This window comes from Lagopus leucura, unplaced genomic scaffold, assembly GCF_019238085.1.
Source record: "Lagopus leucura isolate 7727_CA_CO unplaced genomic scaffold, USGS_WTPT01 Super-Scaffold_100004, whole genome shotgun sequence".
NCBI classification, from domain to species: Eukaryota; Metazoa; Chordata; class Aves; order Galliformes; family Phasianidae; genus Lagopus; species Lagopus leucura.
In genome coordinates, this window is record NW_024962264.1 from 59,733,443 (window position 1) to 59,748,910 (window position 15,468).

The following is a 15,468-nucleotide window of genomic DNA, read 5'->3' on the forward strand; positions in this document are numbered from 1 at the left end:
GTGGCCAAGTCTTTGTTCTTCATAAAGATCATTTGTTTTGTAATATTTACAAATTCCTTTCCAACTAAAGGGAGATGAAGTGAAAGAGTCAAGTGTGTCCTAGTGCTGAGAGCAATGCTTGTGCTGTTCCATTATAACATGCATATGGGACCACGTTACTGTGAAGTGGAATTTAATAAAAGAAATTCCCTCAGAGTATCGACTACTCATCACTAAAAACATTCACGTTAGTCTGTTTTATTTTGTACCCTTGTGATTCATTTATTCATTTCATTTGATTTTCCTTTGCTTTAAAATCTTGAAATGTTAACAGTTATAAAGTGCTTTTTACGTCTCATTATTTTATTCCGTTGTTCTGAACTATGTTTAGATTAAATACGCACATGTATTACTTCTCTTTTCATGAAAATGTATCTGTTTTTAATCTATAATGATTTCTGCTAGTGTTTTATAGAAGGGTTATTAGGTTGAAAATTTCCTGAGAATTTCAAGGCAAACTTATTTGGTGTTGAAAGACAATGACAGTTGCTATTACTTCAATATAACTAGATTTCCTTACAGTAAATGGAGTTTAAGATATTTTACTGGAAGCAGACCTAAATGGAAAATGCTGCATTGTTTTTATTGATGAGAATGAGACTAAGAATATATAAGATGCCTTTGTGGATACATTTCTTGGAAGTATCTAAGTAGATATTTAGTTCACATTTAATACATTTCAGTGTTTCAAAAAATAATAGCCATCTCAAGGATCTTCTTTTACATAACGGTGCTTCCTATTCTGATGTAGGTTCTTACTTTGTGCCTCTGCCTTTTTGAAGCAAATTAAGCAATGTGGTTTTATAAATTAGTCTGGCACTTGTATTTCATTTTTCTCTGTCCCTGCATTATAATCTGATGTGATTAATTGATACTTTGGGGGATTTTGGTTTATTTTCATTTGGTTGGGTTTTGTGGATACTTCTTAAGTGCATGGCTCTGAGGTGATAAAATGGATGGCATGTTGGAGAAGAGTACTTTGCACTTAATTCCTTCCTGGAAAACAAGACCATTGCGGAGTGGCTGAAGGAACTGTGACTGTTTAGTCTGGAGGCTAAGGGGAGACTTATTGCTCTCTGCAGCTACCTGAAAGGAGTTTGTAACAAGATGGATATTCTCTTTTCTCAGATGACAAGTGACATAGGACATGAGGAAACAGCCTCATGTCACACCAGGGGAGGTTTAGGTTGAATGTCAGGAAGAATTTCTTCATGTAAGGGATGGTTAGGTATGGGGACAGGCTGCCCAGGGAGATGGTGAAGTTGCTGTCCTGAAGGTATTTAAGAGGCATGATTGTGGCACTTAGGGACATCATTTAGAGGTAGGCTTGATAGTGCAAGGTAATGGTTGGACTTGATAATCTTAAGGGTCTTTTCCAGCCTAACTTATTCTGTATGATTTTATCACTTTGATGTCTTACCATGCCTGGTAAATAAGCTTATAACAGCTTTCCTCAACGTGGAAGCCTTTTTAATTATATCCAGATATCATTAAGAAACAGTCTGATGTGTTACATCTGATCTGATTGTTGAGCAACTTGTTATGGAATTAAAATGGTAGACACGCCATCACTCATAGCCACCAGGTAAAGTAAGAAAAAATTTTCCAGGGATAGTGCAATATATTTTTCTCTGGTTGAAGGTTGCAAACAGAGCAGAAGGACTTTGTTTTGTAAGTATGAAAGAGCATCTGCGTGCTTGCAAACAGATGACCTGACTCAGCTCTGATTTTGTCTTGCATTTGTATGATTTGAATGCTCAGGTCGTGTAGATTCAGTGCATGTCCCCAGTCTTATCTGGCAAACCTGATATCCTTGTAAACTTACCCTTCTTATCAGAAATAATTTACATACAACAAGCTTGCATTTTTTTTCTGTCCTGATTCCCAACGTTGATAATCACATGCAAATCAACAGAAGTACTGGTTTCTTTGCACATACAGAAATCAGATTATCTGGACTACATTACACTCTATTGGAATTTCACTGTTAGAATTAGTGAAAGCACATCATCTGCAAGTGGCAGATGATGATATAGATCCAGGAATGTCAGTTGATCAGTGTGACTATGAACCATCAGTGCGTTGCACTGTGGAAAAGGGAAATGTATTTAGAGGGTAAAGTAGGTAAATAATAGCCAACAGGGAGAGGAAAATATTAATTATCTGGCAAAATACTGTACTAGTAACAGTGTGTACAGTTCTGATAATCATTTTTCAGGACCAGTGAGCAGATGCTAAGAAGGACTACTTGGCAATTGATGGAAATAGAGATTCTGTTTACATGGAGAATCTCATTAGCTGAGAAAAATAAAGGCCAATAAAGAATATGATTTATTCCTGAAAGTGTAACCATGGGATAGAAACAAATGCAAGTAAAGAGATGTTCAATGAATGTATGGTATAAACAACTGGATAAGAACTGGAAATCAGAGAACAGTTTGTAACCATAAGAACAATGAAACTGCTCCTCTCAGTGAGAGCATTGCAGTTACTAATCAGGAGGCCAAACAACAGCAACAAAATCACTGTAATGTGATTGGATACATAACAGAAAGATGATACAACACAGTTGCTTGTGACAATTGAAAGCATAACCTGTGACTTAAGGATTGTTTTGATAGTCAGCTCGAAAAGTAGACCACAGAGACGTCTGATTATTGTTTTCATTTAAAAAAATAATTAAACAGAAAATAGCATTAATGCCTAGAACCTTTGGGGAAAATGTAATAATGTGATGTTAAAATTGCATCTTTTATAAATCACATTTACAAATAAAAATTGAACTCTATTAAAGTTGTGTAAGTAGTTCTAAGGAAAATGTGTTTGTAGCTTATAAATATATATAAATTTTGCAGACAGAATATTAAGTTTTATAGCTGCATATTAAAGTGTTCATTCAAGTAACTGGTTTGCTCCCTTTAAGAAGTGTAATAAGATTTTGCATTGCGTTTGAGTTTTAATCTTGGCAGTGACTTCTTTTTTCACAGTATCAGCTATGAAATGTGTGTCAATTGATGTGTAAATTTTTTACTATGAATTTGGAGAACTTTTTTATGAAGGATGTTTAGAGAAGTGTAGACTTTTCAGGTGCTGGTTTACTGTAATTCTCTGCTTAGTTTCCAGTCCAGATGGCAAGCCAAGCAAGCGGTAAATTTTGCACATCGAGGAAGTGCTGGAGAGTTCAGTTTACTTTTTGTCACATCTGGCTCAAATACATTGCATATATTGTGATAAATTTATAACATTTTTCACGGAAGTAGCATACAGAGCTGCCACTACAGAAAGGATGAGGGAACGGTGAGATGACAGAGCATTTCCTAGAGCATTCTAGGGTAAAGATCCTGCAATTCCCAAAGACTTTTCTCATGTCATGTTCCCTGATTCTGACTGTGAGTCACTCCCTCAGTCAAACAGTTCTTTGTTTTGCCAAGCAAAAAGCAGTCTATCTGGGACCTGAAACACAAATTGGTTGCATGCATCTTCTGTGCTGACTAGTAGTTTACAAACCATGACATTTTAGCTTGTTCATTGGCTAAAGAGATGTCATAGCTGCATTAATTAACAGGCAGTGTAGGCACAGGGCATTTACCTTTTTGGAGTAGGTACCTGCCTGTGTGCTAAATTTCAGTGGCTGGAAATGACTTTCCATATTTGAAGTGTTCCTTGTGGGGATTATTTCTTCTCATGGTAAGCATGTCTAAAATCACATTAAAAATGTGACTAATACAGTGATAAGTAGTGATTAAAACATGTAAATTAATAATAAATTGTAAATGAAATTGAACTCCCATATTTGCATGACTATAGATATCTGCTAAAATGCCTGAGCTGTGTGGAACTTTAAATTAGCTAACTCTCTTGGTGTCTTTTTGCGTTCTCACAACTATACCACATTTCAAGAGAGCTTGACTGTCCACTGGTCATCATCAAAATGCATTGTTTTATTTCAGAAATCAGATCACTGTGCTATCAACTGTTAATTTGGCATGTGCAAAGTTAGGAATAGCTGGGAGAAATGCATGGAACAGCAGTCAGTGCCCCTGTACTTTCAGCCTTGCCACTCTTGTAGAGATGGAACTTGTGCTTTACGGTTACCTCACCTATTCCAGATGCAGTAACTTTTTCAGTATGAACTTCAATTGTGCTCAGTGTTTTATGTTACCTTTACTTGTTACCACTGAAGGGTTTTGAGATGTAATACCCAATAAAATGATGAAAGGATTCCATGTTGTACTGACACATCTGAGGACTTACTTCAGACTTTTACAGCTATAATAAAGAGCATAAAATTTAGCACGATTCTCCAGATAACCAGCTTACTGTTATATCTGTGGGTTGTGTTACAGTTACAACATACCAGAATGTGGTGGGTAGCAGGATGGCATTTAAAAACTGTTCTTTTTTTGGATGAGACATTTGATGTCTGTGACTGAAGTGTTGGCTCCCAGTCTTTAAGAGCTGAACAGAATTTGGCTATTTCTTACCTTCTATACCCTTGATTGTGATGTCAGTTTTGTTTTGTTTTATTGGCCACCACTTTTAGCACAAATATGGCTCATAATTGCATTCAGATACAGAAAAGAAATTTTAGGGTATTTCAGCTCAGAAAATAGAGCACTTGTGTGACTTTGCTGCTATTTGTTTATAAGGTTATTAATGTCAGGACTTTCTTTGCATTTCGTTTGAGGTGAATTGGAGCTGCTGGAAAGGAGTTTATAGGGTTACATGTTTATGGGCTGTTACATGTGCTTGTTAGCTGACTTAATTCAGTAACACCACACGCTTTGAGATAGGGCCTTGAATCAAAACTTTCGACTCAAATATAACAATGTCTTTGAAGTTGCATTTTACCAGGATATGAAAGTTTAAACAATGTAATTCTTTAAATAGGGAAAATCCGTAACGTTTTTGACATAGATTAAACAGAAAGGTTTGGAGACATAATCTGTAGATTTCACTTTATGAAGTTTCCAAAATAAAGTGGTTGATATGTTTCTCCTAAAAAAAATCTGGACATATTGGACATTTCAGCCTTCATCAATGCCCAGAGCATTACATCAGCAATCAGAAGTCCCTGCATGGATCACCTCTGCATTTTTTTTTTAAATTTTATTTTATTTTTTTACCCTTGACAATAAAGTGGGCTGCTTTCAAAGGTTAGAGAGCAGTGTTCTTTCCCAAAGCAATCCATCTCCATGCCAAGTCTGTCATTAGTTGTATTTTTGACAGAATAGTGTTTCTCTGCAACGATAACTGAGTCCATCTCCTTTTGTTCATTTACCAAGAAAAGACAATAGAGGTAAAACCAAGGTCTCTTCCAAGGAGGAGTCATGGCTGTCCTGACAAAGCTCCAGTTACAAAGATCTTGCTGATACCTTTGTTACTAATGTGTCAGCTGGATGTAAAAGTCTTTCTAATGAAACAAAAGTTAATGATGTCAGTTTTCAGACTTACTCTCCATTAGCTAAGGCAATTTACCACTGCACTTTTTAAAGTGCAGCTCCATAGCCCTTCTCAAAATAAAGATCCACTCATGTAAATAGAGTTCTGTTGACGAGAAGGTAAGAGAGACAATAATTGGCATTTATCCAGGAGCCTAATGGTCTCTAAGAGTGGAGTCTTATTTTCAAAATGACAAAGCCAACTATATCTGTGATGAACTACTTGATAAATGGAGTTGGATAATGGAGTTCCAGCATGGAGTTGGCTGGAAAGAGGTAAAACCAAGAAGGGGCGGTTGAAATAAATGAACTCCATCCTGTAAATTCTCTGATTCTACATGAAGTTTAACATCATCTCATCTAGGCTGTATACAGGATTAAATAACATAGGTAAACTATTAAGTGACGTAGCACACACAGTTTTGATGGTCCAAATAGAGCATGTATTTTGAACAGTGCACACAGTTACTCTTCTCCAGAACCTCTAATGGCCATACTCCATAAACAGATCTGTTTTGGTGGTAAAAACAGCTATTTATATAACACACAAGTAAAATTACATACTGCTATTGTAATCTCACGGGTTTTCTTTCCTAATCTCTTCTGTTTAAGAGTATCTGATAACTTCTCTCTTTCTTTTTACTGTAAAAGCATGTAATGCATATATTTAAATCAAAATCCCCTAAAGGGACATTGTTTAGGAAGGATTTGGAGCTATGATTGGTTCTCCCCTATAACTCTGTGAACTGGTGATTTAATGATTTGCTGTTTTAAACACAAGTTATAAGATAGAGATTTGGGGTTACATCTTCTATGATCTTGATTTAAAAGTTTGTTTCAAGACTTTTGTATGGAAAAGTCAGTAATCTTCACAGTAATCTGAATGCTAGCTGCAACTCTTCAGTGTATTTTGTCAAAATACTCCATGGCTTCCTGGTGAATACTTAAATACAGCAGTAATTCTGCTCTAGACTTTTGCATTTACAGAGCTTTTTGGATCATAACCCCTGTTTTCAGTTTTACATACTTATCTAGATCCTGGATTTTTCATGGAATCATAGAATCATAGAATCACCAAGGTTGGAAAAGACCTAAAAGATCATCCAGTCCAACCGTTCACCTATTCCCAGTAGCTCCCACTAAACCCTGTCCCTCAACACAACATCCAGCCTTTCCTTGAACACCCCCAGGCTCAGTGACTCCACCACCTCCCTTGGCAGTCCATTCCAGTGCCTGACCACCCTTTCTGAAAAGTAATACTTCCTCATGTCCAGCCTGAATCTCCCCTGCCGTAGCTTGAAGCCATTCCCTCTGGTCCTATCACTAATGACACGAGAGAAGAGGCCGACCCCCAGCTCACTACAACCTCCCTTCAGGAAGTTATAGAGAGCAATTTTCTACCATTCCATAAAGTCTTACATTTAAAACATTTTGTTTTTTAAACAATTCAAGTTCAAAATGAATAATTTTACATAATGTGATTAAGGTATGGTACTGAGTTCATGTACATTTCGAACTTACATCCTAAATACACATTTTAGTGTCAGAATTAAGCCTCGTTGCTCCTGCCTATGTGCAACTAGGAATGTTTAAGTAAATAAATAAATAGATTAAATAGATAAGATGTGCTTGTTTTTTTTTTTTTTTTTTTTAAGAGACTATGTCTGTTGATAATAAAATTAATAAAATAAAACCACTCATCATCTGAGTTTTGTTCTCGCTCTGACTGCTGTCAGGACTATTTCCAGTCTCTCTTGTTAATTGGGTGCCCCCTTCTTTCCTTATCTTTTGGGACAGGTAACCTGGGGTCTCAGCTGGTTGAGTATAAAGAAGAAATGTACATCACATCTGACTGTGGGAAGACATGGCGCCAGGTAGGAAACTGAAATAATTTAAGGCAATTTTAAATTTACCCAATATGTTGGATTTTATTATGCATACATTATCTTTATACACCAACTCTTGTGAGACAGGTGGGCATTATTTTGCAAGCAAGATGTGGATACTGAGAAATTAAGGAGGTGATTTGCAAAGATCTAAATTGGTTGGGCTGTCAGATTCCCCTGAAACTCAAATATTCTGGTTTCTTTACAAATCTTCTAATATCTTGCATAAGAAGCATGCGGTCCAGTTAGGTTTTTTGTAATTTCAGTAATCTTCCTATGCTAATGAAGAGGTGGACTTGGGCTAAATCGTGCAGTATGAATATCCTGTGCTGAAAAATGGGGTTTGTATAGGAAGGGAGAAAATTGTTCTGCTTTGCAGTTAAAAACTGCTATTAAAGCTTAAAGTTTGTTTTCCGTTGGAAATGAGAACACAAAAAGAGATTGAAAAAAAAATAGTAGTAAACCTTTGAATGTCTTTTAGTATGATTTAATCAATTATAGGATTAAATATATGAAGTATTTTTTAAAAATCCCAGTCTTGTAGTGGTTGAAATGACATTTGATTTTCAGATGTTTTATGTTTCCAATGCATAGTGTTGATTTAAAACTAACACCTTTCTAATTCACTTCATTTTAAGTTGCTCTGCCTCAATGATATTTTCTTTATGAGTGTAAATGTCCATAACAATAGTAATAAGACATGAGGAGGTTCTGTAATCTACTTTTAATGTATATCCAGAGAAAAGAAAAAACAGCATTCAAACTACCACTATATCAAAAAGTATTTTATTTCAGTTAAAACAGCGTTTTAGTGTTCTACTGAAATAAAAGCTGTATTATTATCCGAGAATAAGTAAATGGAAAAATGCACTCACTAGTGTTATTAATCTCAGCCCCTTTGACATAAGAGTAAATACAGACACTTTCTTATATTGCTGTTTTAGATTGCCATTAATACTCTGCAAAAGAACTTTTAAAAATATATATATTATTTTTATCGTGGTAATGTTCTTTAAGTTTTGAAAGATAAGATTTTATGCCAAATTCTTTCTTGAATTCTAGCAGATGATAAATAGGTGTTTAAATGCGAAAGCCTTCCAGAATTTACAGCCTGTGCTGTGCTATCTCATACTTAACAGAGGCCTCTCATGTTTTATTGTCACCATTTCCCAGACTTTCATAATTTTGATAGGGTGAGAAATAAGAAGGAAGGAGTGATGGAGATCAAAGTCATATTTTGCTGCTTTTATTTTGAGACACTCCAACAGATGATATGTGTTGGAACTTGACCTTAAGATGGCTATTCAAACTGTAAAACCAGCCACAAACTGATCCTTATTGTGACAGTCAAAATCAAACCCACCATTGCTCACTTGATTTTAATTAAAACTTCTGTGAAGTCTTGGAAGAGCTTACTCAATATTTGCTATCAGAATAAAAACATAGATTGCTATATATACATTACATGTGTTTCCTTTCTCTGTTGAAACTCATGAAAAAAAATAGACAAGAATTTTGTCATCAGTGATACAGGAATTATTTGGATAGAAAGTTACAGCTTTCCTGTGCTGGCAGAAGGGAGGGCAAAGCTCATGTTCAGTTACAGTTCTTTGGGTGGGTTTAAGTCTCTACCTTGGAAACTTTGAGGCTGTGATTATTGAATCCCTATCACCTTTGTTACATTCCATACATGAGGTTGCAGAGCTGTCTACAAACTATGAGAAGAAATACACAAGCTTATGTAGAGTGAAAAAAAAACAACATAGGTAAATTTGGAGAACTCAGAGGAAAAGACTGTTCAAGGAATTGAGCAAAAGCTTTCCTGAAGTAATAGCAATATTGGCACTGGGACTCATAGGCCTAGGAGGAAAGTGAAAGATAATCCAACCACCTGCTCTGAAGCATCAGTTGTACCAGAAACAACTTAAATAGAGATTTTCCAGGCCTATTTCTTAATCTTTCACTGTAGGAGATTCTGCTGTGCTCCTATATGGTGTTTTACTTCACTTCATAGATTTTTTAACATTTAACATAAGCTGCTTTGCATATCCTTGCTTTTTGTTGTTCTTGCTGTTCCACAATTTTTTGCAAGGTAAGCTGATTTCCTCCTGTCTTTTGGGAGCTGAAGTTTTCTGTCAGCTTTAAATAACCTTTCAGATGTTGAAAGGCAATTATCATGTCTACCCCTAGCACAGGCTTTTCCCCCTCCCTGCCAGTTTCAAGTCTGCCTTTTTTTCCTAAGGGAAGGAGTTTCTAAACTGCTCTTCCTTTTTGTTGTTTGTTGATCAGACTATCTAAAATCTTCTCTTGAAAAATGGAGAAATTGGATGCAGCATTATAAATTTTATAATTGTTAATCAGAATGAAATGATTTCCCTTGATATCTTGACATCTTGGCTATCACCTCACTTCAGGAGGAGATCTCTTTTTTGTACTAGAGCATCACATTGTTAACTCAAATTCAGTCTGTGATTTGTAAATGGGACCAGTCCCCATATTTGTAGCTCACCCTCAAATTAAGGAAAATGTGTTTTTCAGAAATGTCTGAATCTGTTTTACACACTTGGAATGATTTCAACTGAACTCACGTTTCCATGGCTTTTACATGGTACGTTCACTTGAGAATTCAGGGTGATTTACTATGGCAGACAACACAGCTAGCACTGATAGGTACAAATCAAAATGCCCAAAAAGAGTTCCATAGAATTAAGTAAATACTTTCAGTAAATGAAAAAGTAAAAGCAAAGATTCTAAGTAACCACAGTGTGGGCTGGTTACAATTGTTCTACTGCCTTTCTATTGCATGATGGCTGACTTGCTTATTAGTGTTTTTTGAAAACATTACTGAATAACATTTGAAAGCAGAATGAAATTTGTGGTGTGTACTGTATGTACAACATGGTACTGTAAGCAGCACGGATTTAGGAGCTGATTGACAGGTAGCTTATATGTCCATGCAGCAGCCTGACCTGGAATGTAAGCAAGAGAAGGGAACCCAACCTTGACATTATCATGAACTGTGTGAGCTTAGATCATCTTAAGTGAACCATGAAGTATGCCTAAAGTGAACTCGTGGGACAGATGTGTCTAATTGGAAGATTTCTCCATCTATTGTACCAGGAAAACAATATTGATAAAATGTGTTAATGAATGTGATATTGGGTCAAATAAATAAATCTTGCATCCTGGGAGAAATGGACTGCCTCTGTACACAATTACAGACCATACAGATTTTAAACATTGTTTTTCCCTGTGAGCCTGTTTTGAGTCCTGATTTTCAAAATTTTAGGATGCTCTTCTAGATGTTAAGGATGTGCTTTTTAAAACAAGCTATTTCTCTTCACATTTATGGTATTTCAACTTCATTTGCACCATAGCAGAGTAAGAGAAAGTTCTGGCTTTCAGAAGAAATGGCTGAAATTCAGATTCTGTGATTCTGTGAAATAAAAGTAAAGACAAGAACAGGAAAGCCTTTCATGTTTGATCTGCTATGGAAGATCTAGTGCAGCCACAATGTACTGTACTAACCTTCTAAGGTTACACAGTGCACCTAGGAAGTGAACCTAGATCTTTGGAGCTCCAGTTCAGTGGTTCAGTTGTAGGAATATTCTTTATCTGTGTCAAATCCTTTCATATCAAAGCAATATGGAATACCTTTGTTTAAGCAACACTACTTTTTTTTTTCTGCAGACATCTTAAGGGGTGGTGGTAATACTTTTAAGCACAATGGTAAAGGATGCAATCCCAGCTTCTCACCACTGTGAAGGTCCAGCTGCCTCCTTCTGCTGTAGGAAAATTACAGATTTGGATTTAGAAATGGATGTCACTTTGTGAGATGCAAGCGAGTATTTTTGGTTACTTCTAAGATATGTCAGAGTAAAATTGTGTGCAATAAATTTCTCATTTAAACTTGTTCAGTTATTTTATGGAGCTCTCTTAATTGCTCCCAACAGATAACCTGCTGCAGTTGCAATAGACACAGGAGCAAACAAAGAGACAGAAGTTGACTTTATGATTATAAAGCACATAAATTTATCCAAAACATTACAAAAGAAGGAAAGATTTAGAAACAGGTTATATTAATTTAGTTCTGTTCGCTACTAGTAAGTATCATTATGAATCTATTACCTGATGTCATTTAGTGAAGTCATAGTTCTAGGCTGTCATATGAACATGCCTATCAATTGTTTTCAGGTTCTGATTTCATGAATTCATTATTAAATGAAAATGCAGGAATTGATACTTATCTTTTAGTTAGAATGTATTTGAAATGCTTGCAAGAAGAGCATGATACAAATATGACATTTATATACCTGTAATGGGTCTGCTGTGCCTTATAGCATGCCATAGTTTACACGGGAATGGGTAAACCTGGTGTAGTGAAAAGGTGCACTAGGAATTGCCATGATGCTTTTCTGAGAAACCCTAAATTGGATGAAGTCATGCAGACAGCATCTTCCTTTATCTTCTGTATGAAGGTGAAGCTTTTAGAAACTTCTTGTTCTGACACTGCTGTTTCATTTTGATTTGAGCAAAGGTTCAAATGAAATTTGAAACTCTGCTGGCTTATGTGAGTTGAAGCGATTTCATCCTCTTGAAGTACATCTAAAAAGAATGTTCGCATTTCACTGAATTATCTTCTAAAATGTGTAGTTGAATGTAACAAGTAGATAGGACTGTAAATGTCCCCTATCGGGGTTCTGTCAGTAAACTGACAACACCAAAAAGCCAATCAAACACTCGAAACCCAAGGAATCCCATAACACGTGTTCTTACGAAATGAGGGGAATATTGAATTCTAAAGGCAAATTAAGTGCTTGCTATTTGTGAAGCAATGGTGGATGTGCTGTATGATTAAGACTTTTTCTCTCTTTGGTTCAGTCTTACTTATCTCCTAAGTGTATCCTTTAGCACTGTCATTAAAAAACCATTGTGTATTGTCTGCATTTTCTCATTCACAAGGCAAAGTAGAGCTCGCCTTTATGTTTTTTTCTTTGGCTTTGTCAAAGTGTGTAGGAGGCTCTGTGTTCTATGAACTGCTATGTGTGTGCATAAACTCTCACTTTATCACTTGATCTTATGGTAAATGAACTTTCACTGCGTCGGCTTAAAACAGATAACAGATGCAGAAAATAGGATATTTCTTATTCATTTATTTTAGTACTACTGATGACCTCTAGACAAACGAATGAAAATAATTTAGGAGATTTTGACTCCTTTATAACCATTAAATCAATATTACGTGTATTTTGGTTCAGAGCTCAGAGCAGCCTCCTTATGTGATCACAAAGTTTGAATTTAAATAAATCATTGACATTGCAAATGCAGAAAACAGTGGCACCAATTATTTCAACTTCGGTAGAGTCTGAAGAACTTGCAAGACAGCCCCAGACAGTGGCGGTTTTCCTATTTTTCTTAGAATTAGATTACAAAGCATTTCATTCTGCAAGATATAAAGAATATGGCAAATACTGAAGTAAGGTGATAGGTCACCTGGTGATATATAATAGGAAAGAATGCAGAAGGCATGCTGAGAGGAATGTAAGGTAGGGCTAAAATCACTTTAGACAGTTTAATCTGACTGATTTGAACCTGAACATTTTCTGATTCACCTGCTTAGCTTTCTTCTCTTTTACAACTGGGAGAAGTGTAAGAGTTAAACTGACTTGTATGTCCTTTTCTGTTTACAGTGTGGACATTATGAAACATGTAAGATTTTTAATAATGGTTTTCTCATACATTTTATTTCTGCATTTGCTTAGTTGGACTTTTCGTTTTCTGATTTGTAGGTCTTTGAAGAGGAGCATCACATCTTGTACCTGGACCATGGTGGAGTTATTGTGGCCATCAAAGATACCTCTATCCCACTGAAAATACTCAAGTAATCCTACAGTCAATTAAAGCAAGCTATTGTGTATTCAATACAAGAGACAAAGTTCAGATTTTAAGATGAACATTTCAGAGTAATCACATATGAGATGCAAGTGTAATCTGCTTAATTTAACATTAATTAATTTGACAGAATTCAGAAAGATGTTTTCTTAAAGATTTCTTCTTGGTGGTATTGGTACCATGACATAATGAATTAATCATAACAAGATTTTCTAACATCAGTACAGATATTTTTGCTTAAACTGCTATCCTGGAACTCTGTGGTACAAGCCATGTTTATCATGGTCATTATCTGCTACTGGTTTGCACCTGCCGCATATGGCAGTAATGTTCTCCCTATAATGCCTTAGGTCACAATAGTTGTTTCATACTGTGGTAAAGTTCTGTTCTCTTCAGCCACAGTAATGAGAATGCTGGAGAATAGCCCTGAATTGCTCTGGCAAGAACAATGCAACATAGTCTTTTGGAGCCAATGGGAAAAGAATTTCTCTGTGCATAAAAGTTGTATAGTACCATATGCAAGAAGCCCAGTTCTTCTGACAATTTCCTACACTAATTAATTATACTACACATTCTGTGTAGATCCTGTCATATGATGCAACTACAGAAAACGGCCTTCTCTTGTTTGACAGGAAAGTTTGGTTGCAAATAATTTTGTTGTGAAATAACAAATTTTAAACTGAATGATAGTGAAGCAAAACATGATAGCTTTGTGTAATGGCATATAAAATTATCATCTTTGCGGTCCAAAAAAAAAAAGAAAAAAAAAAAAGAGTGATAGATAGTGATAGAATGGTTTAGGTTGGAAGGGACTTTAAATATCATCTAGTTCTAACCCCTTTGCCAAGGGCAGGGACACCTCCCGCTAGGTTAGGAAATAGAAGGTGCAAGTGATCAGAAGATTGATCGTAACAAGGCTCATTTTTGCATAATGCTGCTTATTCTAATAGGATCTTGGCTATATGCTTCATTAACTAGACTGAAAACCGCCATTATCGTGGTATTAAAAAGACCTGAAAAGTACTCAAGACAAAAGAATTCTAGTCATAATTTTTAGGTACACAGAGTACTTGAATGCTGAACTTTGAACTTTGCTGAATATCTATTGAAAATTTTTGTGCAGATTGTCATAGCTGCAAGGGGCCATCATCTTGGTGCCTGCAGTTTTAGCACTTGTGTTTTAGCACTTGAGCTGTTCTGCATACTTAATGTTTTACTGACCTCTGCTTAACAGGTCTCCAGCTCAGGGACTTCGAGAGAATGAAGTGTAAATTAACTGACTCTTGAACCTACAAATTAGCAGGATTGTTTGTTGACAGACATTGTTTTTCATTTGCCTGAGAATTACCGTTGTTGTCACGAATTTATTATGTTCTTTCTAATAAAGATGGGAAACCCTGGAACATTAATGAGATACACCACTCATGCGTACTGTGTTTCAGTGATTGTAAATCCTGGGGTTTAGTGGTTATGGGATTTTTTATTTTTTCAATGAATTCTGACTTAAATACTACTTGCAACTGAAACCACTTCTATTTTTTAACAGGTTCAGCATAGATGAAGGCCAGACCTGGAGTACACATAATTTTACAAGCACTTCAGTCTTTGTAGATGGATTACTTAGCGAACCTGGAGATGAGACACTGGTCATGACGTAAGTTCCCGTCTACACTTCTTTTTTTAGGGTTCTCTGCTTAAACACTTGAGCATATTTTTATCTGTGGATGTTTGAAATAATACTTGAGTCATTGATTTTTTTTTTCTTGCTGTCACACAAGCCCTTACACTGATCATGTCCAAACAGCCCCAGTGTGCAGCCTGCCTTTGATTTGCACTATATCCTAACCCAGTATTTCAGATTGTAAAGATAAAGAGTTCTGTTTGTATGAAATTTCACATAGCTGTGGTCAGAGCGTAGAGTAATAGGACTGCAGAGTAAATCTGAGAAACTTACATAAAAATAACAGTATCCTGCATTTTTTTCTGATTTTTACATATCAAAAGCATTAAACATCTGTCCTTTCTTCTTGTGCTAATTGTCTTCACAGCGCAAACAAGTACATAGTTGTCCAAGTATAATGCTTTAAGTGACCAAAACCTGTGCTAACAAATACATACTTTAATTCTGTGCTGTGACTGAGGAAGATACTGTGATTTAGAGTTAAAAATAAGCCAATTCTGCAGCTCAGACTTGCATTTATCTGTCTTTT

The 15,468-nt window shown here is 35.9% G+C and overlaps 1 protein-coding gene across 3 annotated transcripts in view; it reads left to right on the forward strand.

Annotated features, from left to right (window-relative positions):
• SORCS2 (sortilin related VPS10 domain containing receptor 2) overlaps positions 1-15,468 on the forward strand; it is a 522,402-nt gene that overhangs the window by 458,081 nt on the left and 48,853 nt on the right. For all 3 annotated transcript variants that reach the window (XM_042871372.1, XM_042871371.1, XM_042871373.1), the window contains exons 12-14: positions 7,278-7,354; positions 13,156-13,247; positions 14,805-14,912. In XM_042871372.1, coding sequence (XP_042727306.1) covers positions 7,278-7,354; positions 13,156-13,247; positions 14,805-14,912 — 277 coding nt within the window. The remainder of the gene's footprint in view (positions 1-7,277; positions 7,355-13,155; positions 13,248-14,804; positions 14,913-15,468) is intronic.